This window comes from Opisthorchis viverrini (genome assembly GCF_000715545.1).
Source record: "Opisthorchis viverrini unplaced genomic scaffold opera_v5_74, whole genome shotgun sequence".
In the NCBI taxonomy this organism is placed as follows: domain Eukaryota; kingdom Metazoa; phylum Platyhelminthes; class Trematoda; order Opisthorchiida; family Opisthorchiidae; genus Opisthorchis; species Opisthorchis viverrini.
Genome location: NW_008751731.1, coordinates 1,036,897 through 1,061,931, shown reverse-complemented (window position 1 = coordinate 1,061,931; position 25,035 = coordinate 1,036,897). Strand labels below are relative to the sequence as shown.

Here is a 25,035-nt window from a genome sequence, read left to right as displayed (position 1 = left end):
GGCGATTGGCCCGATCGAATCTTCACTGAATATTAGAGGATTGAAACTGACATAAGCGCGGCAAGTTGAGCGTGGTATCATTCATGTGGCTCACAAAACCGTATCTGAAATACTATGCGAAAATTATAATGCACGGGTATGATCGATAAAAGAACTACACGTATCACAACCTAGTATGCCTATTTCCGATAGTGATGTACGACTTGCAATGTGTGGGAGGGAGGTTAGATAAATTATGTGTCCACATACCACTGAACACCCATTTATACCGTGCCCGAAGCGTAACATCACCGAGCTGATAGCTCGGAATGCCTATGTGCTGAATGGGTATTCTGGACTATGATATACCTTTTCCGAACGGCGCCAAAGATAATGGATCTTTCAAGGGATATCGATGGCTAGGTAGTACGTTTAGGCTGCTGAACGTGTCAAAGGAACCTTACTACACACGACAAATTGTGGTACCACTACACGTCGACAGAATTCAGCAATTCTGGCATCCTTTCAAGATAGTGCGGTGTGAAAATTTTGAACCGATGACAGTTATTGATAGAAGGACGAACGAGAAAGGATATAACTTTTTGTTTGCATGAGGGAAGGGCATCACCAAACGGTCTGTTCATTATTTTCTGACCCGTTCACTGAGACGATGAAGCGTTTTACAGCACAAAGAGGTGCTCTCGTTTGAAACAGGTTACGGTCTATTAGCCTAACTAGCGTGCCGCGCGACAAAGCGATCAATCTGAAATCACTTGAGCACCAAAAACTTCCGCGCGACAAAGCGATCAATCTGAAATCACTTGAGCGCCAAAACTTGATATCCCCAGTGGTATGGATTTTTTTCAGACCACTTTTGCGTTAGGAAGGACTCATTTCTGATGTTATATTTCTCGTTTTCTAGAAGACATTCGATCGAGTCCCACACGTCTCGCTTCTCCACAATCTCGAGTCTTATGAGATTCAGAGGAAACTTGGACGCTGAATTAGGGTGCTCCTGTCAGATGAAAGAGTCCAAGTGAGAGCAGGCTCGACCTGCCTATTTTTGGTACAGGCCTCAGTTAGATATTCTTAAGGCTTTGAGTTGGGGCCCCTTCTGTTTCCGATCTGCCTCAACGTACTTCCAGATCTTCTTTTAAGTCCATGTCTACTTCTCGAGAACGAATTGGACTATCATTGAACTTTCCATGATAACGCCTTCCAAATGGATGTAGTCACCGCAAGTTGGTGGCCCCTGAACTGGTACCTTCCACGAAGGACGAAAAGTCCATATATAACTTTCCATGATAACGCCTTCCAAATGGATGTAGTCACCGCAAGTTGGTGGCCCCTGAACTGGTACCTTCCACGAAGGACGAAAAGTGCGTCCATATATCATTCGGAGTAAGCTCGGCAGTATTTGTCGCGCACGGTGGAATAAAGAAAAACAAACTACCAAAATGATTTAGATATCTGGCTTCCCCCAACATGTTCCTCTTACTGCAACGTGAAAAGTCGGCTCAATAGCATTTGCTGTTCTGCGGATGACTGTGCGCCCCTTCCACCATATTACTTGCGGGGACTTTCAGATAATCTGTGGGGCCTATGTTTAAACTGCCTCTTGACTATGCCAACAAAGCTGCTTACTCAGGACGTAAGAAAGGCTTGATCTCCATTTTGGGTATCCGTTCCTGGAGTACGCCAAATAAGTTGTCTACTCAGGACGCACGAAAGACGTCACCCTCATTGAGCGTGTCCAGCGGGCCGCCACTAGAATGGTTGCCGGCCTCAAATCCGTGGACTACGAAACGCGTCTCGCGATGCTTGATCTCTTTCCCCTGGAGTACCGCCGCCTCCAAGGGGACGTAATTCTTACTTATGCCCTGTTGGAACAAAGCTTAGCAAACAGGTTTTCACCGTTGACACAGCAAACACACGACGGAGGCATAGTGAGAAAATTTTCAAGCTCAGAGCACCAATTCGTTGGACAAACTTTGTTCTCATTTCGGGCAGTAGCTGCGTGGAATGACCCTCCTCCGACGGTTGTCCACGCTCCTTCCAGAACCCAGTTTAAAGCACTAATAGACATTTATTTATGCGAATCCTCGCGCTGGCAAGCATACTACCCCGCGCTGAGAACATAAAGAGCAGTGCTACACCCGTTTTTCACTTGTGCCTTCCAGGTGAACGACAGCCACTGACCGACAAGAACAAAACCGACCCGGAAAACTTGGGCAAAAGCCTCGATCCTGTGTATCAATCCGTGAATCCGACAAAATTGGCTGTTGGCCTCAAATCCGCAGACTATGAAACGCATCTCGCCGTGCTTTACCTATTTCCGCTGGAATATTGGCGCCTCCGACGAGACTAAATATTATTGTTCTGTTTGAACAGGATGCTGCCAACGGGTACTTCACCGTCGACCCAAATAAGACGCGATGGGTATAGGTTGAGAAGGTTTTCAGTCTCAGAGCGCGCACATTTAATAGGCGCAAATTCCCTTTTTCGGGTAGTGAGTGAAATAACGTTCCTCCGACGGTTGCCCGCCGTACGTTTAGTGCACCGTTTAAAGCACTTTTAGAAGCATTTCTATGTAAGCCCTTGCGCCGGCGAGCTTGCTTTCTCGTAAAAAGAATTATTTTTGCTCGTACTTTTCGGTTGTACGGACGCCGCTAAACGACAAAAACAAACCCACCCAGGGAAGCCTTGATCCCGTGTATGAATCCATGAATCCGTGATTGACGGAAATGTTTGCGTTTTTACAGTTTCGCCATTAGCGTTTTTTCCATAACACACATCGGGCAACAGCCCTAATGACGTAAAATAGAGCATGTGCGGCACGTTTGAATACGGTCGTAACGAGGCAACCATATAAGTAAGGTAAATGAGCTTTAGATTACTGTTGGTGCTGAGAAAGTTTTGAGGGGCATACGCTTCTTTAGACAATACACTATAACTAAACCATGTTGACATTTTTCTCCATACGGGATACAAGGTGCCTGCTCATTTTGAACTCGTTACCAAAAACAACTGAATACGACCATCTCGATACCGTAACGTTTGTCGGCGCAGAATAGCGAATAGGAGTCATAACACCAATGGGTTAATCATTCATATTTTTGCGTTAAATTCACTGAACCATGTAAACGGAAGTTCTGCAGGGCTCAGATAACCTTCTTAAGTTAGTATATCAGGGTGCCTCGGCATTATTAGAACACCCGATAAACGGATGGCTGACAATTAGCATGCTAAGGAGACCTAGGATATGACCAATCACGCCGGTCCCGAACACCTCGTCCAAAAAGGGACTTAATTTATGACGTCGTTCTGTAAGCAGCTCTTCTTCTTTAGGCTTCTCATTTGTACATAAATGGTCAACTTCATTTTCGGGTTTTAATGGACCAGTAGGAAACGAATGAACCTTTTGCACTCAGCTAACAAAATTTCTGAGCATTTTCTGGATACGCAGACTCTTCTTAAGCTCACTGTCTGGACACGTGTTCTGGACTGTGTTCACACCGTGGATAAACTGTCGTGACAGTCCCGGATGTCCCTGGCAAGCATCCGTACTCCCATTTGTCCACTGGTGCGGCCAGTTTTGAGGCATGCAAAACCTGCCCAAAAGAACAAACGTAACTGGGCGAATCCACTGTGAGTAACCTTGCGTCATTGCTGATGACGCCTTGAGTATAAATGGTTTACGGAAAAACAATTTCACTGCGGAAGCCTCGTGAGTATTCGTTGCACCCCTAAAGGAATGTCTAGGGCCCATTTAAGGTGTTCTAAGCTGGTCCGTGAAACGCGCAAACAAAAATAATGAATGAGCTTTTGTTGACCAAACCCTGAGGTAGCTACTCTATTCACCCGCAAATTTAAAGAGTAAAGTTCTTTTTCTGAGGCAGTTTTTGGAGTTGATTTAGATCAGTGTCAGCCGAAAGCTTGACGATTTCGGAGGGTTTCTAGACGCCGCGCACACTGACAAAAATCAGGCTTTATCTCCATTTGGATCTAGCTACGAGTTGGTACACATTTTAAAACGAAAAATTTCCCAATTTCCTAAAAGCCGCGGTTGATATTGTGCTAAATAAGCTCAGACTTGTACAAATCCAGCAAATCCCCAGACCTGAATTTTGCAAATTCTTGCTGAGGCCCATGTACTGGAAAACCGGACTGGGTCAGCTTAAGGGCTCCTTCTTGTGAGAGGGTATGGCCACGATTGCTGCAGTACGCAAGGGTATAGAAGTTTCTTCAGACGAAAGGCCCACTTCTTTCTCTGGCGTTGGATCTGCCCCAGCGGCAAACTTTTCCCATTTAAAATAGAAACAATCTGCCAGCCGTTTGCACTCAAGATAGGTTCATCATGCACCACAAGGCAGCAGGAGGATCCATGCCCCTATTCGAGCGAAGAAACTATAGAGATCTCAAATGCTTACACTGAACGCGAAAACCTGTTTTAGGATACACTTTTGCCTGGAAGTCAGTTCAAGCCAGAACGCAGTGACATCCTTCTCAAACGACTTCCGAAGGATGTACTTGCCTAAATGGCAAGAAACTGTTAGCAACAACTAAACATAAGGCTGCAGTGTTCGTGTTTTTATGGAATACTCGGACATGCAGATGTTTGGTACGATCCTCAAGCTCTTTAGATGTTCACACGTTTCACGCCCCAGATCATCGACATTCGAAAGGTAAGGGATGTAGCAGTTCGCCAAAGTGAGCTCTGAAGTTTTCCAGACACAGAAACGAACCACCAGTATATTATCGACGGATAATACTCTCTTGGTGCTCAGTTTTCATACTATTCGAGAGAAGCATCAAGGCTTTGATGCTGAAGTCACGATGCTGCAGCTTGGTTTGAGCAATGAACAACTGGATAAATAAGTGAGGGCATCTGGAGCACATGATAAGGGTATATTCATCGTTGACCTCCATTCGCACTCTGCTCCGTTCGAGGACATCTTGTGCTGGTGTTTGAAGTATTTTTGAGAATAATTAGAAAGACAGTTTCCATTAGTGTACCTCACCAAGTGGTTTTATTAGGGTCTCGAGGGCGACGTGAAGAGGAAGACATGAGTCTGCCTGTTTGACTATGAGTGCCCAAATTACCAGTGAGTTGTTGATGCATGAACTGCCCAGTCTAAAAACGGGGCTCCAAGCCACCGAAACTTAAACTGTTAAATTTATGTCGGGTGGCAATTTCGGCAACCATTTATTTCACCTTCCCTTGTGTACAGTGATTTTAAGTCCTATGAATATCTTTTTCGGTTCCATTGGCCTTCTTGTGGGCACTTGGAGTGTTCGCATAGTTGACTGGTCATTGTAACTGCCAGTGCTCTCAGGATTTCAGGGTGTAATGCATCAGTGTCAGGGTTGCTTGATAATTGGGGACACGCTAAGTCATCTGTACGTTATGATGCCCAAACATATCACATTCAAGTCCCAGAGGTGGTTCAGTCTAACTACTAGCCACATTGTTTTCGCATCAACTAGTCATTGCCCTTTGGATGACCTCAGCTGGCTGATCCGCGGGACTGAGAGGGGATTTTTCGACCATTTTGCTAATCATTAATTAAGCCAGAAGGTTCCGTGTGTCATATTTCGGCGCCCGACCCAACTTGTACTCGCAGTAGAGTCACCCGTTTCATTCGATCGGAGTGCACAGCAGGAATAGAAGTGTCACCAAACTCACGTGCATTTAAAGTTTTTTCNGGAATAGAAGTGTCACCAAAGTCACGTGCATTTAGAGTTTTTCCTTTATACTTAAACTTTCTTCACAGTACATTGTAAACCTATATCAACCCATGGTAGTCATTGGGAGGCGTTTTACTTCTACAAAATGGGGTAAGTTTAGAACAAATGTGCTGAATCCCATCGCTGACGCAATGTCGAAGGAAACCAGTCCATTCCAATCCGGTATCGCTGTAGCATGTGGCATGCTGTCTGCCTCAAATTACCAGATTCTACTTTTAACATCCTCCATCTGACCCACACTTTACGCTTTGAACAATGCACCCCTACGTTATTTGTGGGTGTAACCTAAATGCGACTTGTTGTTTCGCGTGAAATCGGGTCGCCTCGCTGGTGCGCGCTACCTCCGATTTGATTGGAACAGGGCGTGCGAGGATGGCGACGAAGGACAGTTCAAAATATAAGGAGCCACCGGAGGTTATTGTTGACGGGAAAAACAAAAAGACTTATACTCGTGGCAAATTTATGGGAAAGGTTCGCGCTTTCATTATCTTTGAAATATTCTGTAGGGTGGTTTCGCCAGGTGCTATGAGCTGATCGACCAAGCTACTCAAGAAAGGTTTGCAGGGAAGGTTGTCCCTAAATCAGCTCTTGTGAAATCTTCTCAGAAAGAGAAGATGCAACAGGAAATATGTATTCACAGGACACTAAAGCATGAGAACGTTGTTGGGTTTCATGGCTATTTTGAAGACGTCGATTTTATCTATATTGTCTTGGAGTTGTGTAATAGACGGGTATGTTGCTCCTGGTCATGTGCGACTATTTCCAGTCACTCTTGGAACTGCACAAACGGCGACGCTTCCTTTCTGAACCAGAAGCCCGATATTTTATGAGGCAAATCATCAACGGGTGTCAGTACCTTCACAGGAATAAAGTTATGCATCGAGATCTCAAACTTGCCAATCTTTTCCTTAATGATGACTTAGTCATCAAGATTGGTGACTTCGGGCTGGCCTCCCGAATCGTCAACGAAGGAGAGAAAAAAAGGACGCTATGTGGCACACCCAACTACATCGCTCCTGAAGTACTTACTAAGGGGGGACATAGCTTCGAAGTGGATTGCTGGTCCTTGGGTTGTATATTGTAGGTTAGCATACATGTCTTACCACGGTTTTAGGTACACTTTGCTTGTTGGCAACCCACCATTCGAAACAAACAAGCTCGAGGAAACCTACGCTCGGATAAAAATGAACGAATATAAGATACCGATCCGTGTTTCTGCGTCTGCCTCGAAATTCATACGTGCACTCCTGAATAAGGACCCGTCCAAAAGGCCAAGCATGTTCACTATGCTGGAAGACGATTTCTTCAAAGAATACACACCGACTTCCCTTCCAGTTAGCGCTTTGACAACGTGCCCACGGTTCGATTCGATTGTTACTCCTCAGATCGGGCGCCGCCCGCTTTCTGATATTAATCCCTTAGAGGATATTCCTATTACACATGGCGGCGGCACGGTCGTCAAAAGCACTGCATCTATTGATAATCAGCCCGGAGACTGCTGGCTTGAGAAACTGAAGCAAGAAGTGGGTACATTACTTTTCTCAACGAATGTTTTTAGCTTAATTTACTAATGACCGAAGCCAAAATTCTGAGGGACAATACTGTGAAAGCCATGGAAGATAGTGAAGATCCGGCCTGTTGCCCCATATACTGGGTCAGCAAGTGGGTTGACTATTCAGACAAATACGGACTGGGATATCAACTTTGTGATAACTCAAGCGGGGTTGTTTTCAATGATGTCACCCGCCTGATATTAGCCGCCAACCTGCAAAATTTACAGTATATAGATCAAGATGGAACGGAAAGCTTCTTTACCATGACAACACATCCTCCCGTTCTCGAAAAGAAGATCACTCTGTTGAATTACTTCAAGTCTTACATGCAGGAAAATCTCCTTAAAGTAGGTCTTTTTTGCTTTTCTTAGTGTTTTTGTCCACCCCTTGATTTTCGTGCCTGTGAAGCATCGGTGTTGAACACTGATGTTATGCTGTCGATGATGATGATGATGATGGTGACGATGATGCGGCGTCTCAGTTAACATGAACTTTGGAGTTGACCCCGCGCACTGTGCCTGAACCACTTAACATTGGGTTGTATTCATTGGAGTAGTTGTACGGTTAGCCAACTGACGCCGTCGAGCTTGATGACGGTTTCGGGGAGCTCAAGTCCTGAAGTGACTGAATCACGCAACTAGGGAGTTCGGCCGCGTTATTTTCCCTTTTCACCAGAGGGATGCTCGTGAACGTGCGCATCTGTGGTCAACTTGAAGAGTTTCAGTCTCATCCATGCGTCCGGGCTGTTGCCGTGATTATTGTTCCTGTAGAGAAAATATGCAGCTCTAAATATCGCCGTCGAAACTCAGTCAATTAATATGAGTTGTAAGTACAGAATCTAGGGCTTTCAGCCTAAACTGTCGTTTGTGCAAACCATTGTATGACAGGTACGCGGTTTCACAGCTGATGATGAATCCGACATTATCGTCATGGCAAGAGCGTTCGGACTCGTGTCTAGCTAACAGCACTCACTGCGAATCCTATCCGCCCAAATAACGCATCGCGCAGCTTTGGCGCCCTTTTGGCCGATTGATGCCATGCGATTCGAAGGAACCACGAGGACTGGTGCTATGAGTTTTCTTCAACGTAGACGAGGTCAATCGAAAGGCCACTGTTGGGTTTGGACGACGGACCCTCTGGTTTGTGGTTGCGCACTTCACCATCTGAGTTGTCCCGTTCCGTGACAGTGAGGGCACCGAGCACCGGTTCCCATATTGAAACCTCGAACGGTAAGGTCGCTTGTTGAAGAACACTCCACAGATAGGCCACTCTGGGCAGCAGCTTAACACTGTTCTCAGGGGTCCTCTTGGTGACCTCTTGTAACTTAATAAGATGAGCGTTCGGCGTCTCGAAGACTCCGGTGAATCAGTTTACATAAGTTCATTTTTCTCAGATGGTCCTCATATGAGGAGTATGTTTGCACCTTGCTGAATTTTCTTCAGTCAGTCTTTAGGGATAGTGCATAAGAAGCAGACTATCTCCGTGGTTTGTGGCGAGATGGATCAGTGGTTAGAGCGTGCATTTACTGACCGCAAGGTCCGTGGTTTGAACCCAACCTCTGCCTATCGACCTGGCAGTATCCCAGCCCTCGTGGTTTCTTCCTCGTGGCGTGGAGGTTAGGCACCGGAAGGGTGTTACAGCTGAACGATTATCTATTTTCATCTTTTCTCCGTGATAGGATGAACGCGGTAATCATAGAAACGAATAGTTTCAACATTCCGAGCGTCACGTTTTTTCCAAATATCCGCTTCATGTCAGCTGTCTTCGCACTTGACAATGGCAGCACATGCAGACGCCTCTCGAAGCAACTGTCACCCCGATGCGATACAGGTCATGGCCGAAAGACTCGTAGGCTGCACACTGCTTGCAGGGATCTTTGGCAAAACCGTTCCTGTGACGGTGTCAGAGTTTACGTTCTGCATCTTCAGGTTGCTTGTGTATAATAGACGATGAGGTTTCATGATTATTGCGAGAGATGAGCGATTTCAGGTCGAGATTAGAAGACAGAAGGGAAGCACGTAATTTACGCTTTGCTTGTCTGGTAACGATGGTATGTCAGCTGGAAATATAGTGATACTTGACAGTAAGTGATATCTGAAAAGTATGGTTTATATAATCACGACTCTCACTCCAACTTGGGTAAGTGTGCACTTTTGCAGCGATCGAGTTTGCAAAAAATGAAAGCTGTTGTACCAACTTGAGGTCGTTCGTGCTTCGTTTGCGCAGATTGTGGATCAGTGTGCTGTTGTATAAGAATATCCATGTGATTTCCTGGGTTTGCAGTGGAGTATGATGAGACATCGCTAATGGGCAAGACTTCGGGTTTGATTAATCAAGGTAAATTGATGGTTTTGGGTGAGGTTCCTCCTGTCCAGCGACATGCGTTGATTCCAGTTCTGTGTTGGAAGGATCGGATGTCACGTTTTCGCCCGGAGCCAGATGGCGCAGGAATACGGTTCTGTGCTTGACATCTGAGCGCACTATATAGGCTCACTGCGGATTGCAAGAGACAAACTCTATTCCTTCTACCAGAGGGTTATATTTGGAGGCTTGGTCATTGCGTCTTGAAACGATCGACCCAAGGACCCAAAAGACCGTTGGCTGATGGGCGTGTGAATGACAGGAAAGGTTCATGTGGCATACATGTGGTACTAGCACATAATAGGAATTTAATACAGTGGAGAGCGTCAAGGACGACGACCTCCCAGTATGTGACACATAAGCTTTGTGGTTCTAAAACTAGGTAGATGGTCTTCCAAAATGTCGCACGGAGTCGTTCCATTTAACCACTACACTGGATTGTAGAGAGCGCTGTGACTAGTAGGAACGGCTTCACCAAACAAAATCTTTCAGTTCAATTGACATGAACGCAGAACTGGGATCTGAGTGAATATAAGCGGGCGTACCAAACAGTGAAAACAGTTGACTCAAACAACGAATTACGGTGGAGTAGAACTTATCGGCGCATGGGTAAGCAAAAGCCAGTCGGGAGTGCTCGTCAATGATTGTTAGAAGGCACTTGCTACGAGTGTTTGAAGGAATCGGGCCTTTAAGGTCAATACTGGGTCTTCGAAGTGTGTCCTTGGTAAGCTGACCAAGAGGAGTTTCAATTGTGCTTTGAGTTGGGCGCATGTGAAACACTTGGGGACCACACATTGACCGAGAAAGGTTTTTAGAGCGAACAAAATGTGCAAATCTTGTGATCGCAGGTGACATAGTATGTTTCGAAGTTCTAGAAGTCCTTCCGTTCTAACAATGTCACAAATGTCGCGAGAAAGGACATTGGCAACACGGCAGCCCGTTCCTGGTCTGCAGATGACTCCGCAGCTGTGCTGCGCCAAGTCGGTTTTCCACCCGTTCGATCTTGTGATTCTTTACTCTTCTATTGGTTCTCGTACGTAAAAGCGTCTTAACATTAATCCAGTTTGAAATATTGCCCGAGAAGATAGTGGTGCCGTTTGCAGAGCGCTTCGACGATGGCATTTATTGCCTTTCGACAGCCGAATGCTCGAACGCGTCAATTTCGACGGGGGAACAGTTATCTCTTCAGTTACGAAGTCTGTTTTTGTGTCGTTCAAGGTAATGTATGTTGTATCAAAGTCAAGAAAGTGCATCCGAATACGGTCATGTCCAGCTCTCGTTCAACTGCGTACAATGAGGTTATCAATGTAGGTGAATGTATCTTTTATTTGTTCATCTTTGACAAAATGGTTTGTCGTTCTCTGGAAACACGCAACTCCGTTTATCACTCCGAAAGGAATACGACGAACCTGCTGTAGGTTCCCACTGGTTTCTAACGTAATAAGTGCATTATGATTACTGTTATTGTTGATTATTGGTATATGGTATGGTATGTGTTCTGGAGGTCCAGTGTATTGCGGATCATCATCGGACGGCGCAGAGACGACTGTTCACTGGGGAGTACAGTGTTTCAGCAAGCATTGCCTGTTTGCCAATTTGACATAGAGTACGGACGTTAAAAGCTCCTATATAGAAAGGATCTCGTGGATTTAGAAAGGTGTTATTTTGTTTCATGTTTGTAGGCAGCGGGGAGCATAAGGACTTTCGGTCAGATAACTGACAGTCAAATGGCCCAGCGATGTTTGCTTGTGCAGTGGGAAGGGGTTGGGGAGGGACATCGGTGGACGCTGAACTGCGCGGGCAAATGATACTTCCCGGTTGCCCAGGCCGAGGAAGGGGGTTTGGTTGAGGTACCCCACCTTGAGCCTTTGACTCAAAAGTCTGACCCACAAGGCAGTGGGATGACGTAGGGTTTTGTTCGGGGACCCTGACCCTAGCCTCTGACTCAAAAGCCTGACCCACGAGGCAGTGGGAGAATTTAGGGTTTTCTTTGGGGACCCTGTCCGGAGCCGACGACTCAACAGTCTGACCTGCTCGGCTGCAGGGGGTTGGCCTAACCCGAGGGCGCAGGGAATAAGGCATTACTGTCTCATTCCTGATGCGGCTGCGCACAGCAGGTGCCTTTTGAGCAGCACCGGGCTCTTTGGTTTTAAAAGTATTTCGACCGTATTGGATAATGCGCCGGCGGTCACGGTCAACCGTTGGGCGATCGGAGTGTGCGGTTTTTGGGGCCGACCTTTTCTAACCCGTCCTTCCTCGGGGAAAGGCAGCATTGCTGCTTCCATAAATATGGACATGCTGGTCGCCTGGGGGAAACACCTTACTGCCTTCACACTCCTGTCGCAGAGGACAGTACGACTTTACCCCCAGACCGCCTCGTAGCACGATTACTGGTACGGGGTCTCGCTGCTCTTGGTCTGGCTGCTCCCCTTTGGCCTTCCTGGCATGGTTGTACCTTGTGGAACGAAGTTCCAGCCAGTGTAGCCCGCGGGATCATTGCAGCACTCAAGCCCGACCACCACGTCAAGGTGGCAGCTTTAGGTCGGGTATTGCGGATGCATAGCATGCAATGCTCTACCATGTGGGGAGATGGCTCAGTGACCAGGGTTCGTGGTTCGAACCCGACTTCTACTTCTCGACTTCCCTTGAGAGTATCCCAGCCTTCGTGCTACCTTCTGGTGGCATGACAGTTGGGCACCGAAAGGGTGTGACGGCTGAACGATTTTCTTCTACCATGTGATCTAGTCTTGTTAAAGGATAAGCGTCAAGGTAGGTAAAGCGATTGGTGGTCTGGCTGCAGTCTCTGACCATGCGTCTTTTGTAGTCCGCATTGTGCGTTGCGAACACTTGTGCTGTCTATGGAGAAAATGATGCTTCGATTATGCTATCGGTGAGCAGTATGAATTGTTTGTTTTCTGGTACATGACGACGGAACTTCATGATAATCGGTTAGCAATGTGCAGCAAGACTAGTGAACAAAGATGGGGGTTTCAGTTCCGTAGATGTTGCACCACATACAGTTAGGGTACCCCTTCGGCCATCTAACTCAAATTCAACTTTATCATGTAACCCCAAGAAGTCATATCGTAGAAGGACGTCCACACAGAGGTTCGGTAATTCGCAAAGTTTGAACCGTCCGTGTGTAGAATCCTTGTACTGGATGGGCACAAGGCAGTAACCTTTGGAGGAACATGAATGTATCGTCGACACTAATGTTACCACAGAATGATACGGAAATAGTTCCCAGTTATGAGCATGTAGGATTGATAAAGGAACAAAACTTCAAGGGCTATCGGTATCAATGAGAGCTCGGAGCGCAATACCGTTAACCAAATATCTTGTAGTTTTAGCTCAACAGTTGAAAGCAGCGGCACAATAGTGAATAGATCGAGAAATCGTGAGCTGGACCCACGCGGTACTTCGAGGTTTCGAATCTACGAATGCGTTGGAAATGCCTTATTTTTTCCATAAAGTTCTCAAGAGGATTCTTCACCAGGACACCCTTTATAAACGTCCTTGCGATTCTCAAGAAAGTAACATGTGTAGCGGCAGAAACGGTTATTTCAACATTAACAGAGGACGAAGGGATAGGCATGGAACGCGTAACAGATTGTCCGTGTATGAGGTTGTGATTGCTTTTGTGCAAGGTCGAGAGCTCGTGCGGCTTTGTCAAAGTCTAATTTGTACCAGATTCCTCTCGAATGGTTCTCGACTGTAGTCCGGTTATCAAGACATCTCGGACTGCCTCGTTCGTATTTTCCATAGCAGGTCCTTCGCAATCTCTAGCAAGCGGCTTCATTTTCCGGACGAATTGGTCAACATCCTGACGAGGTTCTTGTGGGTAGCTAAGAGATGACGTGCACACACGCTGTTTTCCAAACAAATGTGAAGTATTTCCAGTAAAGGTATTGAAGAATCGCAGCCAGTGCATTCTGCAACGAAGTCGTGTGCCGTACGGTCAATGTGACGTAAAACTCTCCAGTTTCTTTAGATCTTCAGAATCAATTGGGTTAATTTATGCTTTGAAGATACGGGACTAATGAGTCCATCGTTTCGTCACGTCCGGTAAATGAGGATCAGCATCAAAACTCGTAGCTCGGAGGATATGATTCATTTATTCACTAGGCAACTAAATTGTTGCGAGAGTTGAGTGGTTCCAGGTCGACATTAGAAGTAAGACAGATTAGAAGCGCGTAATTTACGATTTTATTGTACATATCGTACACAAGTTGAAGGTATAGAGTGATAATTACCGGTTAATGATATATGTAAAGTATGGTTTATATACTCATGACACTGACCATCAGATGGTACACCATAGCCCTTAATAGAGTGGCACTTCGAGGTAAGCCTGTCGTGACCAAAGGTAGGAGCAGAAGTAGCATGTTTTTGAAATGCATACGAAACTTCCAGTTAATTGTTCGTGGTCCAGGCACTACAGAGTTTGCACCCTTGCGGTTGTACACGGAGTTGACGCTTGCAAGGGACTTATCACGGGCCTCACTGAACTCAGCATATACCGCATCTAGATGAAACTTGGTGTCTATCTAATTGTACGTTGTTAGTGGGAGGTTTTTCGTCGCCAATAATGCATCCAATACGCCAGAATTATTCATTGGCGCTACACTGCCATAAGGTTTACGATGCGTGCGGAACCTCTATGGCAACGCTGCTGTGGTGTCCGGGCTTTCATCTTTCAGTGAGCCACTGTGCTTTGGACAATTTTCATAATTGGGTTTATCCTTCCTTGAGCATTCGACTTACTGCACCTTTCGTTCGGGAGACAGTCCTTCGTTGCTTGTCAGTAGGGTAGGAATGATGAGCTAACCGTAATTTGTCGAGGAGTTTTCATGGTGTGTGGATGATGCTCATTTTGGTGTGGAGGGAGTTCATGCTAGACTTTCGGTGGCAGCTATGATTCCAACATGAAGCACCGTTGCTACATTAATCGGCTTGTGGTAGCTAATTCAAGGGGTCCTCTCCAGAGTGCTGATGAAACGAAACAGCTTTACTTGTGTAAAGTCCTTGAAATTACGCGCCACGTACTTTTTGGACTGCCTAATATAAGAGAACCACTTGTCCGTGCTTAGATGTTCACGGCTGTGACGCCCAGACGTAGTACAGCAGTTCAGTGTTCTGACTGCCTAATATAAGAGAACCACTTGTCCGTGCTTAGATGTTCACGGCTGTGACGCCCAGACGTAGTACAGCAGTTTCAGTGTTCTTCTCACGACGTAGTCACTCCAGTTTCGTACAATGCGCATCCATAGATTCATGCAACTTATCTGAGTATAGCACCAGTTGGTATCCTTCGTGAAGTTTCCAGTCAGGTAAAGAAATAGCGCTAAGGATCTCAACATCATCCAGGCTTTCCTCATCCCATTCTCTGTCAAGACATAAGTTGTCCACATTTATGTTTCCATAGCTCTGAATTTGGCATTGTAAACTGCTCCGTTTGTAGTCAGCAATGCTCAACACATGACTGCGGTGATACAGGCTTTAGTTTCGAATACGTTACTCAAGCTAAATCCCTACCACTTGGACTTAATGTCCGTTGAAATCCAACCGAAAACGATCTGGTATGTTCTGTCTTATGAGGTGAAATTGTAGAATCGGCACCTCCGTGACATTTCATGGAAATCTCCCGTGAGATTAAATATCCCATTGGGAGAAATTTTTGTGGCACGGCATTGTAACCGTCGATTAACTTCCCACCGAACCGTACGGGAAACACCAGGGTCCCCAACCAGTTTTCTTGTTCACCGACTATAAAAACATGACAGTGACCGTCTTTGCCATAATACTGCTGCTACACCAATTCCTGATATGGCTTAGTGAATACCTCAGCTCATGATGTCTGGTGGTACTCACGAGGATGTCACATACGTGGTATGCGCTGAAGGTGTAGAGGGTTGGACAAAAGACGCCACTAACAGGATGTTGGTATTTACGGAGTTCCTGAGAATCACAGTAACTGTAGACGGAAGTATCGTTCGCACGTCATTCACGGTCTTTGACGGAGTCTGGTTAACGACTAGTCCGAAGTGATTCAGACGGCGCTGACGGAATCGATGATTTATCCTATTGCTATGCTAATATGTCAGCTGCACATGGTTACAGAAACTGAGACGTTTACTCTGACCAAGGTGGAAAATATTCCGATGGAAAGAGTTGGAAATATATTTGTTGTAAAATTCCCTGAATTCCGACGGTTTGTTAATCGTCTGTCTTACGACGAAAAACCTTCGGCCGATCGAAAGCGCCTCTTCGCCGTTCGTTTAGCAACGTATGTGAAAGAATATTGAGAAAGTGAGGTTCATCGCACCTTGTTTATTGTGTCTGTCTATGTCCTAACCGACTTGCTCTGAATCTGCTAAAGACAGTTTCCATGATGCTCTTTTACAACGGGCTTAGATATGGTTGTGGTCGCTGGTGACGTGAACATCCGGGTAGGTAAACCAAGCGCTATTTAGTTCCGATCGGTTAGTCGTCTTAGATTGGCCACGAGACGCACGAACAACAGAGATGGCCTGTTTCAGATATATCGACCACAGACTACCTTGACAACATGGTGCGTACGAACAAACCAGCCCTGAATCCAACTGGACCACATCGCCATCAGTTACCGGAGATGAGGGTTGATCACTGTCTGCCACTTTTGGAATATCATATCGCCATCAGTTACCGGAGATGAGGGTTGTTCACTGTCTGCTTTTCATTGCACTTTTCAGGTCTACGCAAAACGCGTCCAGCTCGCTTAACTTTTGAGAAGCTAATCAGCCCAGAGATTAAACGAAACTTTCAGAACTGTCTCCTCGAACGCCTACAGGACTGTCCGATGTCGGATGTAAATGGTCACAGATATATGCAGTGCTACTCGGATGCGAAACTTCTGTTTGTTGTACAACGCAACCAACCTCATTCAAACGTTGATCTCCGAGAGGACTGTCTTTGCTGGAGGCCCACTGACGAATTCCTTCTGGCCGCAACCACAACTCCACTCGACGCATCATCCAACACCAGGTGAAACTGTGTCCATACAGACTGACAGGTTTGGTGGACCCGAAAGGCTGAAGAAATGGAAGATGCAAAAAAATGCTGCTAAGGTGCGCAAGCTGTGTCCCATTTGACTCATTCGACTGGTCCTCGGAAGTCTCTTGTCAGCGACCGAAATGACTCCCTGATATCTATCAAAGCAGAACGTTCGAACCACTATGCAGAGTACTTCGAAAAACAACCCATTCGGCCACCTGCTACCTCTAGTCCGAAATCACGGCTTTCAACGGAAAGACTGATTGTGATTATGGAATCGCCTTCAACCTCGGAAGTGTCCGAGTGTAAATCTCGGACGTAATCGTGCTGTTGGTCCTGATAACCTTCCACCTGCTCTGTTCAAGGAATACAGTGGGTTTCTCAGCCAGCGCCTGTCTAGTTTATTTGGGTTTACCTGGGAGGTAGGCTGTCCCAGACAACCGAGGTATTTGCAGTGAATGCTGTAACCACAGAAGCTTTAGTTTGGCTCCTGATGTGCCAAGGCTTCTTGCGTCACTGATTCCTCATCATCTTACGGTGGCACGCGAAACCTTGACTTGTGAGAATCAAACGAGATTTCGACAGTGCAGAGGCCGCGTTGACCACATCTTCACACTCCGTCAGGTGTTAAGGCAACTACATATGCACAGACGACCCTTACTCTTGGTGTTCCTTTACTTCAAGAGTACGTTCGATTCTGTCGATCGGTCAGTACCCCAGAAGTTTCTGAACATAATCCGATTTCTATATCGCATACTTCTGGGCGTCCCTACAAAAGTCGTGTCCGTTCTTGTTCAACTTGTCATTGATGAAATAATGGGAGGTCTTCAAAACTCCGGTGTCCGAATCGCTGACCATGAGAGCCTTGTCGATAACATTGCAGATAACATTGCCGTCATCTTCGAGGACGAAGGTACACCACAGGCTTTGTTGGACAAACTGACTACCATCGTACCATCTTTTGGCATGCGCCTTGCACCTGCAACGTGCGAAGTATTGTTCCATAACGTGCAGTCTCTGAGTATACTCCTTACAATTCAAGGTGAATTACTGAAGACTACGGAAAATTTTACATACCTCGCTGGCTTACTGAAATGTATCTGATGAAGTCAGTGCAAGAATCTCGAATTTTCGAAACAAGTTTGCTAATTTGCGTCACTTGTGGCGTCAAAAAACCACCTCACTAGCTATTAAGGGTCGCGTGTACCACGCTACAGTAAGGGTTGTGTTGTTGTAGGGGTGAAAGTCGTGGCCTATGTGGATAGATGATTTAAGACGACCTCAGGTATTTGAACACCGATGCGTCAGAAGCGTTGCAAGATGTTGGATAGCGTCAACGAATTCGTAATGAAGCAAGTAAAAACGGTTATTTGGTTGTGCAACAGGTATTTCAGCCAAAAAACTTTCCGGTACCATCAACTGCATTGTTTCGGCCATGTGCTACGCATGCCGAAACACCATCTACGGAGACGAGTGCTGTCCTACTTGCCTACTGTAGAATGGCGCACTGAAAAGTAGACAATGCATAAGTTGGCAGGTTGCGTGTCGGAACAAAGTTGTGATGAACTCGCATTTCATGTCAACACATCGCTGCCTTGCAGTCAGACTGTTGAATCAGAGGTTTTTGTCCAGGACCCTGCGATGTAAACACTGCTTAGCTGGAGACATTTCAGTAAATAATGGCGGATGTCACTGGCACTTTCTTTTCAGATTGTCTGATTGAGCGTTCGGAGGTTTCGGCACCTCAGAATGCTTGACAGACCAGCAGCAGGTCCCCTCCCTCACCCACTCTCTTCACTCTAAAGCTTTGATTGTAATTAGGTGGACTTTTTGTCTGTAAGATAGCGAAGCATCCTTGTCAACAATGATGTTGCTGTTTGTGATGATGCTGCTGCTGATGATGATGATGAATAACAGCTGTTCGTTGAAGTGGTGCCACAGCTGAACAACCACTATGATTGTTTATGTATGGACTTCCGGACCTCTAACAGTTTCGAGACGTTTTTCGCTGATTTTTCCGGGTCATTCTATTAATGAAACCCAATCGAGATTTCATCCTGTGAGTAAAGTCAATCAAGGGCGAAAAGTTGAAAAGCATTGTACACCAATCATCATTAGCGATGCATGGAAGGCTCACATGTTATGTGAATTCTTCTACCCTTTGGGCTGCTCGTATTTTTTGTTGGCAGTGTGCAGTTATTTAGGTGTTTATTTAGGTAAAACCAATCTATACCGAGAGGCACCGTAATGTCTCATCCTTGTTAGGAGTCACCAGCACTGCATATATAGCCAATCATTAATTGTTTCATCCTGTGTTCCGATGTGTTAAAATGAACTGATGACAAATGCATGTGTGTAGCTGATGGAATTTACCGCTGCCGTAGTCTTGGAGTTCCGGCTGAGTTGGTTCACTCCACTCCTAGTGCATGGATCATCTAATTTTTACATCTGTGGGCTAGGCTAGAGGATTTGTGATGACCCATCTGTGACATTGGTCAACGACGTTGCCGTACGATTCGGCCGCCTACTACTCATTAAATTCTTCCAGATGAATGTCACAAGGAGTCTCCTACACCGCGGTTGTTGATTAATTATGGTTCACTCGATCTAAACACTATTTGTGACTGGATTGGGATTGGCAGAAATCTCGGTGTTAGATTTGTTTCTCCTGGATGGTCCTTTTGTTATCTTTCTCTGGTCGTGACCCACGGACAACGGTGTTGTGGACTCCGACTGATGGTATTTCTGGAGAGCGAATGATTCTACGTACTAGCTGACCAACGCCGTCCCACCGTCTACTCGATCAACTCTATTTCGCGACTTTTTTTAACGAAGTTCTATTCTCTGCTTAATATGTTTTGTCGTCTGTACATGTACAGCTTCACCCTGAAATGTAACTGTTTTGTCTGGACGCATTTTAATTTTCAGGCAGGCGAAAACGTTGCTCGTCGTGACTCGGATGACTTGGCGCGACTGCCCTTTCTACGTCGGTGGTTCCGTACCCGTTCCGCTATGGTTTTACACCTGAGCAATGGCACACTCCAGGTAATGTTTTCGAGTACTGTGCTTTGCATCCACCTCTTTGTCCTCTTCTGTCTTCACCTTTATGTGGCATCAAAAGTGCTGCATCTGCGGTACATTAGCCATTGTTTTCGTCGTGGATCTTTCGGCTCTTTCTGCCTCAGGGGATCGTTGTTATTCATTATTCCTTTTGTTTGCACCCGTCAGCGCTTTCCTAGCTCTTACTCTCTTACCATTTTCAGTAGGTTGTAGTTTTTTGGTATTGAACAGGGATAATCAAACTCTCAGGAACAGTGAATGTGTTAGAAATTTATAAGTCACCCCATGTTACCAAATGTCCAGAGCTTGTGAAACTGAATCGTTTTCGCAGGTTGGGTGGTTGGTGCTTGGTGTGAAAAATTTCCACACGGTATCAAAGAGACGTGCTTTATTCCCCTTATCCATCGGGTATTAGCAGTGGGGAAACTGCCATACCTTCGATGATAGTCGTCGTCTAAATTTTTACCCAATCATTATTAAGTTCTAATGCAGTCGTATTCCCAACGACCCTCTATGAAATGTTCATTTTTTTCTGAACCGACCGATTTGCTCTAACCAACTCTACTCATGTGCGATGATCGCCTCTTAACTAAGTTATATTTCGGTGCCGAATTAATAAAGGTCACTGCATCATAGACAGCTACATCACTGTTGACACTGATGCTTCACCGCCGTACAACCCACGGTTTGTATATTTCGGTGCCGAATTAATAAAGGTCACTGCATCATAGACAGCTACATCACTGTTGACACTGATGCTTCACCGCCGTACAACCACACGGTTTGTCCAATTATATTCAAGACTTCAGAGGATAAGACAGTACGTTAGCGAGAGGGCCTTTTTCTGGCCTGTCGCATGCATTCTGAGGCGTCCACACCAAGCAGCACAAAGGCTACTAATATAGATCAGCCACCATTTCTTGCAATGTCCACATCCAATTGCAGGTGGGGTCACTCAGATCCTATCCTCGAAGGCGGACCGCACCAGCAACACCTGAACTCGTTGTCTCCCTCACACCCTTCTGCCATTATCATCATTATCGACAGCATGATATCAGTGTTCAATGGTGCTTTGTTGCCGTACAAGCATTATTCATTTGAAAGTTTCGTTGTGAGGAAAAGAATAAAAGTGAACGAGAAGGGAGGTGTATGCACCTCGGAATGATTGTAGTAAGCTGGCCTTAAGTCCCTTCTATAATATTTATATTATTATGAAAGGGACTTCGTGCTAGCTTACTACAATAATTCCGAGGTACATACACCTCCAGACACTCATTTAGGCAATCTGGATAGAAGCTTACAGCAAGAACACCGTTGACGTCGATTAGTAGGCATATCTTGCAGCATCTGCAACCAGGCGCAGTGGGGATCGCGCCGTCCCCATCCTGGAAGGCGAGTAGCACCCAAACGTTTCGTGATCTCTTTCATACCTGTCTGCCAGGTTAAGAGTTGGACACCTCTCTGCTTCCGCCACTCTGAATTGGGCACAGAAAACAGCACTCTCTTCGGTAAAGAATGGTTCAGCATACGCAATACTCTGCCTAACCAAATAAGGTTCTGGTGCTGGACACATTTTTTAACTGAAGTTCCCGTTTTCTACCAAACATGATTCCTAATAACCTCGTTGCTGATTAGGGTACACGAGCTATGGTTGAGGCAACGATTGTCGAAGATCTGAAGATGTCTCAGTTACGCTGCTCGAAGAGACCAAGCCCTAGCCGTACAACAAAATAGCCCGTACTCTGTAGCCTGATGCACACGCCTCTTGAGATTCATGGGTATATCCCTTTGGCGCCATAGGTATTTAAAGTTTGAAAACGCCACCTGAGCCTTACAGATCGTTCATAAACCTCGTATATCACTACAATCAGAGCTGATACAATATTCAAGATACTTAAAACGCTCCACAACTTCGAGTGCTTCTCCCTGGATTGTAAATGGCGTGTTCAGTGACTGCATATCCAGGAGCGTGATCATGCACTTTGTGGGTGCAAACTGTATACCAAAAGACGATCACTTCACCCAAAAACACCTGTGCCTTCTCTTCGAAGAGGAGAATGATGCCGTCTGCATATTGTAGGTTGGTGAGATTTTCGTCACAGGGGTTTGAACACCGGGGTTTCGAAAACCTTCCAGTGTTCGTCTCAATATTTCATCGATTAATAAGTTAAATAGGAATGAGAGAATGGGCATCCTCGGCGGATATCGTTTTGTGTACGGAAGCTTTTGGATAGCCCTGAATATACGTTAGAGAGTCTAAGAAAGGAGAGAACTTGTGATCACAATCTTCTGGGGGCATTCCTGGGTTGGCCAGCGTGTTGTGGTGAACAGACCGGTCAACCAAGTCTAATACGCCTTGGAAATTCAGAACTACTGAAATCGTGGGTCATATGTACTTATGACGTTGTTCTAGCCCCTGATGGTGTGAAGATTTGGTCAACGCAGCATCTGCGAGGCCGAAATGGCGTTTGGTGCTCTAGGGTTGGTGTTTCACTAGCCAACTTAGGGCCAAAGCGAGACGTCTCTGGAACTAAGGCTAATAGTTCAGCTTCAATATATTCAAATAAAGTCTAGTCGCCTGCGCTAGTCAGCGGATAGATATTGGACTAAAAAAGAAGCGTCTCGATCAGGAACTACGAAGCGTGTTAACTTGGGTGGACGGATTTTTAGATTACCGGTTTATTCTCGAGTTCTGTACATGATAAGGAACTTTATGGGAAGGGTCTTTAGAACGAAGAGTAGTAGTGCATCGTCCAGCAACTAGCCTGCTTGTCTTCTAACCCACCCTTGACTGAATTTCGCTTTCTGTGTCAGGTGATTTTCCAACGTCGGCTGATTTATTCGCATAGATTGTGTATTGCTTATTAGGTACACTATTTTGCTTAAGGTCGAGAGGTGTCGGATACGTAACAACAATCTTATTTCCCATTTTTTAGCTGTTGATAGAAGTTAGTTTTGTTAGGCTGCATGTTCCGCCCGTCCGGAGACGGTCTCTTTTGGAGGGTTCTCTGTCTAGCTGTGTGCTGAGTGGAAATGAATGAGAGACGGACAACTCATGACCTGGCAACGAAGTATGCAATCACTAACCAGTAAATTCAATCGGGTTAACAGCCGTTGCCTTCCTGGTTAATGACCATGGGACTCCACTCAGCAGTGGTCAACAAAACTGACGGAAATGGTCCCGTCACACAGTGAGTGGCACTCCTGCTTCAAAGCTCGCGACTTCACTGTTTAGCTGTCCAGTTTCCTGTCCCTTCAATTAACTAGGCTCATTCCATACAAACTAACACATTATCCCATCATCTGCTACATATCCTCTTCCTGCCCCATTTTTCGGAGAGTGGAATCAATGTACCCTTGATACCTCGTTTGTGTCAACTAGGCCGAACTGAACCTAACTATATTAATCAGACGGAGAACCTTTATCTCGATGAGCACAATGACTAGTAATTAACAGAAGACAGTTTGTCCAAGAACTTTTGACATTTTGATTTTCTATTAACTTGCAGATGTGATGCAAGAACTTTTTAGTTTGTGAGGAGGGCGGCAGCCCTCCGGAGCGTTGGACATGGGACAGTCAATACACTCGTGAACATGGTGTGTTGTGCCAATTTTTGAAGCTGGAGCAGAATGTCTTGACATAACGGGGGGCTAGGTACACTTACGGCATCTTTTACTGGGATTGGTTACAATCATCTTTTTAAGAAACGTATCCTTATAAAACTGTGCGTGCCCCACGAGTGGTGTCCTTGCCTCTACACTCCTCCCAATTAAACGAAATATGTAATGCGGTCCAATCTGCCCAGGTCTTAAAGTTGTACAGAATAATCTCTCTTGTTACCATACAATCATCTCAATCCGATCAATAGTAATGTGTACTGGTTTGTTCCGATATTGTCTCCGCGAAGGGTTGACTCTCTAATGATATGTACCCATTGTGACTCGGTCACCAAATCCCTACCGTTCATGTGACTTTCAACTGTAGCTTGCGTTCAGCCAATTTGTCTCAATATGTTTGTCTACACTGCTTCGGTCCAGTTAAGCTGTGATGTCATCCCTTCCTAATTTCGTTTCTTGTGACCCAGATCAATTTCTTCGAGGATCATGCGAAAATCATTCTCTGTCCCCTGATGCGTGCCGTGACGTATATTGACTCGAATCGTGATTTTAAGACCTACCAATTCCAAATGCTTCAAACCGGTGGTATAATTCAAGATCTCCTCAAGCGATTGGAGTACGCTAAGACCATGATTGACACTTTGACCGCATCCCTACCGCAGGGTGGTCCGTCCTCCACAAAGTCTGCGCCGAACGATGGGAATGCTAAGCCTAATGCACCAATCCAGTCTGCTGTTCGAAAAACGACGGCCACAGCAACAGGCCCCCCAGCTCCGGCTACGGGGAAGCTGACTAAGTGATGTGGTACTCCGATCCTGCGTTACCCTCTCCGATCATTGTGCTCCTGAGTTTTTAGCATCATTTAACTTTCAAAGAAAGAAAAAAAAACTGCAGACTTTCCAAACTTCAGATCACGGTGACCACAAATGACAATATCTGGGACTTGTGTACACCGTTCCTCGCGCATTTTGTCTGCCGTATTAGGGAGAAATCAATCCTTATTTTTTGTTTGGAATCAGAACTTTCCCGCACACTCTTTGTCCCCAAAGCACCAGATTCTCGTGAATCGATATTTTGCTTCCAACCTTGTACAACCCAGACAATGATTCGCATCGAGTCTATTGGCGTCTTCCTTCCCAACCTAGTGCGTTGGTATCCAGTGTTGTCCTTTGTAGCACCAACGTATCGGCTTTCGTAACTGTCTCGTCTTCTGATTGACACTGGGAAATTGAAGTAATTTTTCCATTACTTTTCCCTTTACTTTTGGAATAAGAGGACAGATTTAGGATGTCTGAGGCCTCTATCTATTTAGAATTGTTCTTGAACTGGTTGATGTGGGCCACGAAAATGAGACAAGTGGCATTTTGCTATCGGCAGCTTACTTCCGTAAGTTGTTTCTCCAGAACACCTTTATCCAGTAAGGGGCTTTTGTTTACTTGTCTCGTGTAAAGTTGTCTTTTTTTAGGTCTGACGATGGTGCACGTCCATGCACAGTGAGAGTTTCGCCATAGCGATTTACGCATTGGAGTGGTTGCTCTAGCGCTAACTTCTTTTGTTTGGGTACGGTTAAAAGTATTCAACCCGTCAGTGTTCATCGTTCCTACCTCTTCAGTTGTTTTGCGTCGTTAAATATAGGCTTGAGCACTGAAGGCGATGTGGCTCCGCAGTGCATGCGGTACTGTGC

General features: G+C 45.7%; 1 protein-coding gene across 1 annotated transcript; it reads left to right on the top strand.

Annotated features, from left to right (window-relative positions):
* Positions 1-323: 323 nt before the first annotated feature.
* T265_04511 (hypothetical protein) lies at positions 324-24,728 on the top strand (the record flags this gene model as incomplete). Its single annotated transcript, XM_009169266.1, has 7 exons — positions 324-583; positions 6,248-6,458; positions 6,494-6,807; positions 6,842-7,250; positions 7,286-7,627; positions 19,602-19,718; positions 23,819-24,728. 7 exons carry the CDS (start codon positions 324-326, stop codon positions 24,149-24,151), a joined length of 1,986 nt encoding a protein of 661 aa, XP_009167530.1.
* Between the last annotated feature and the right edge of the window lie 307 nt (positions 24,729-25,035).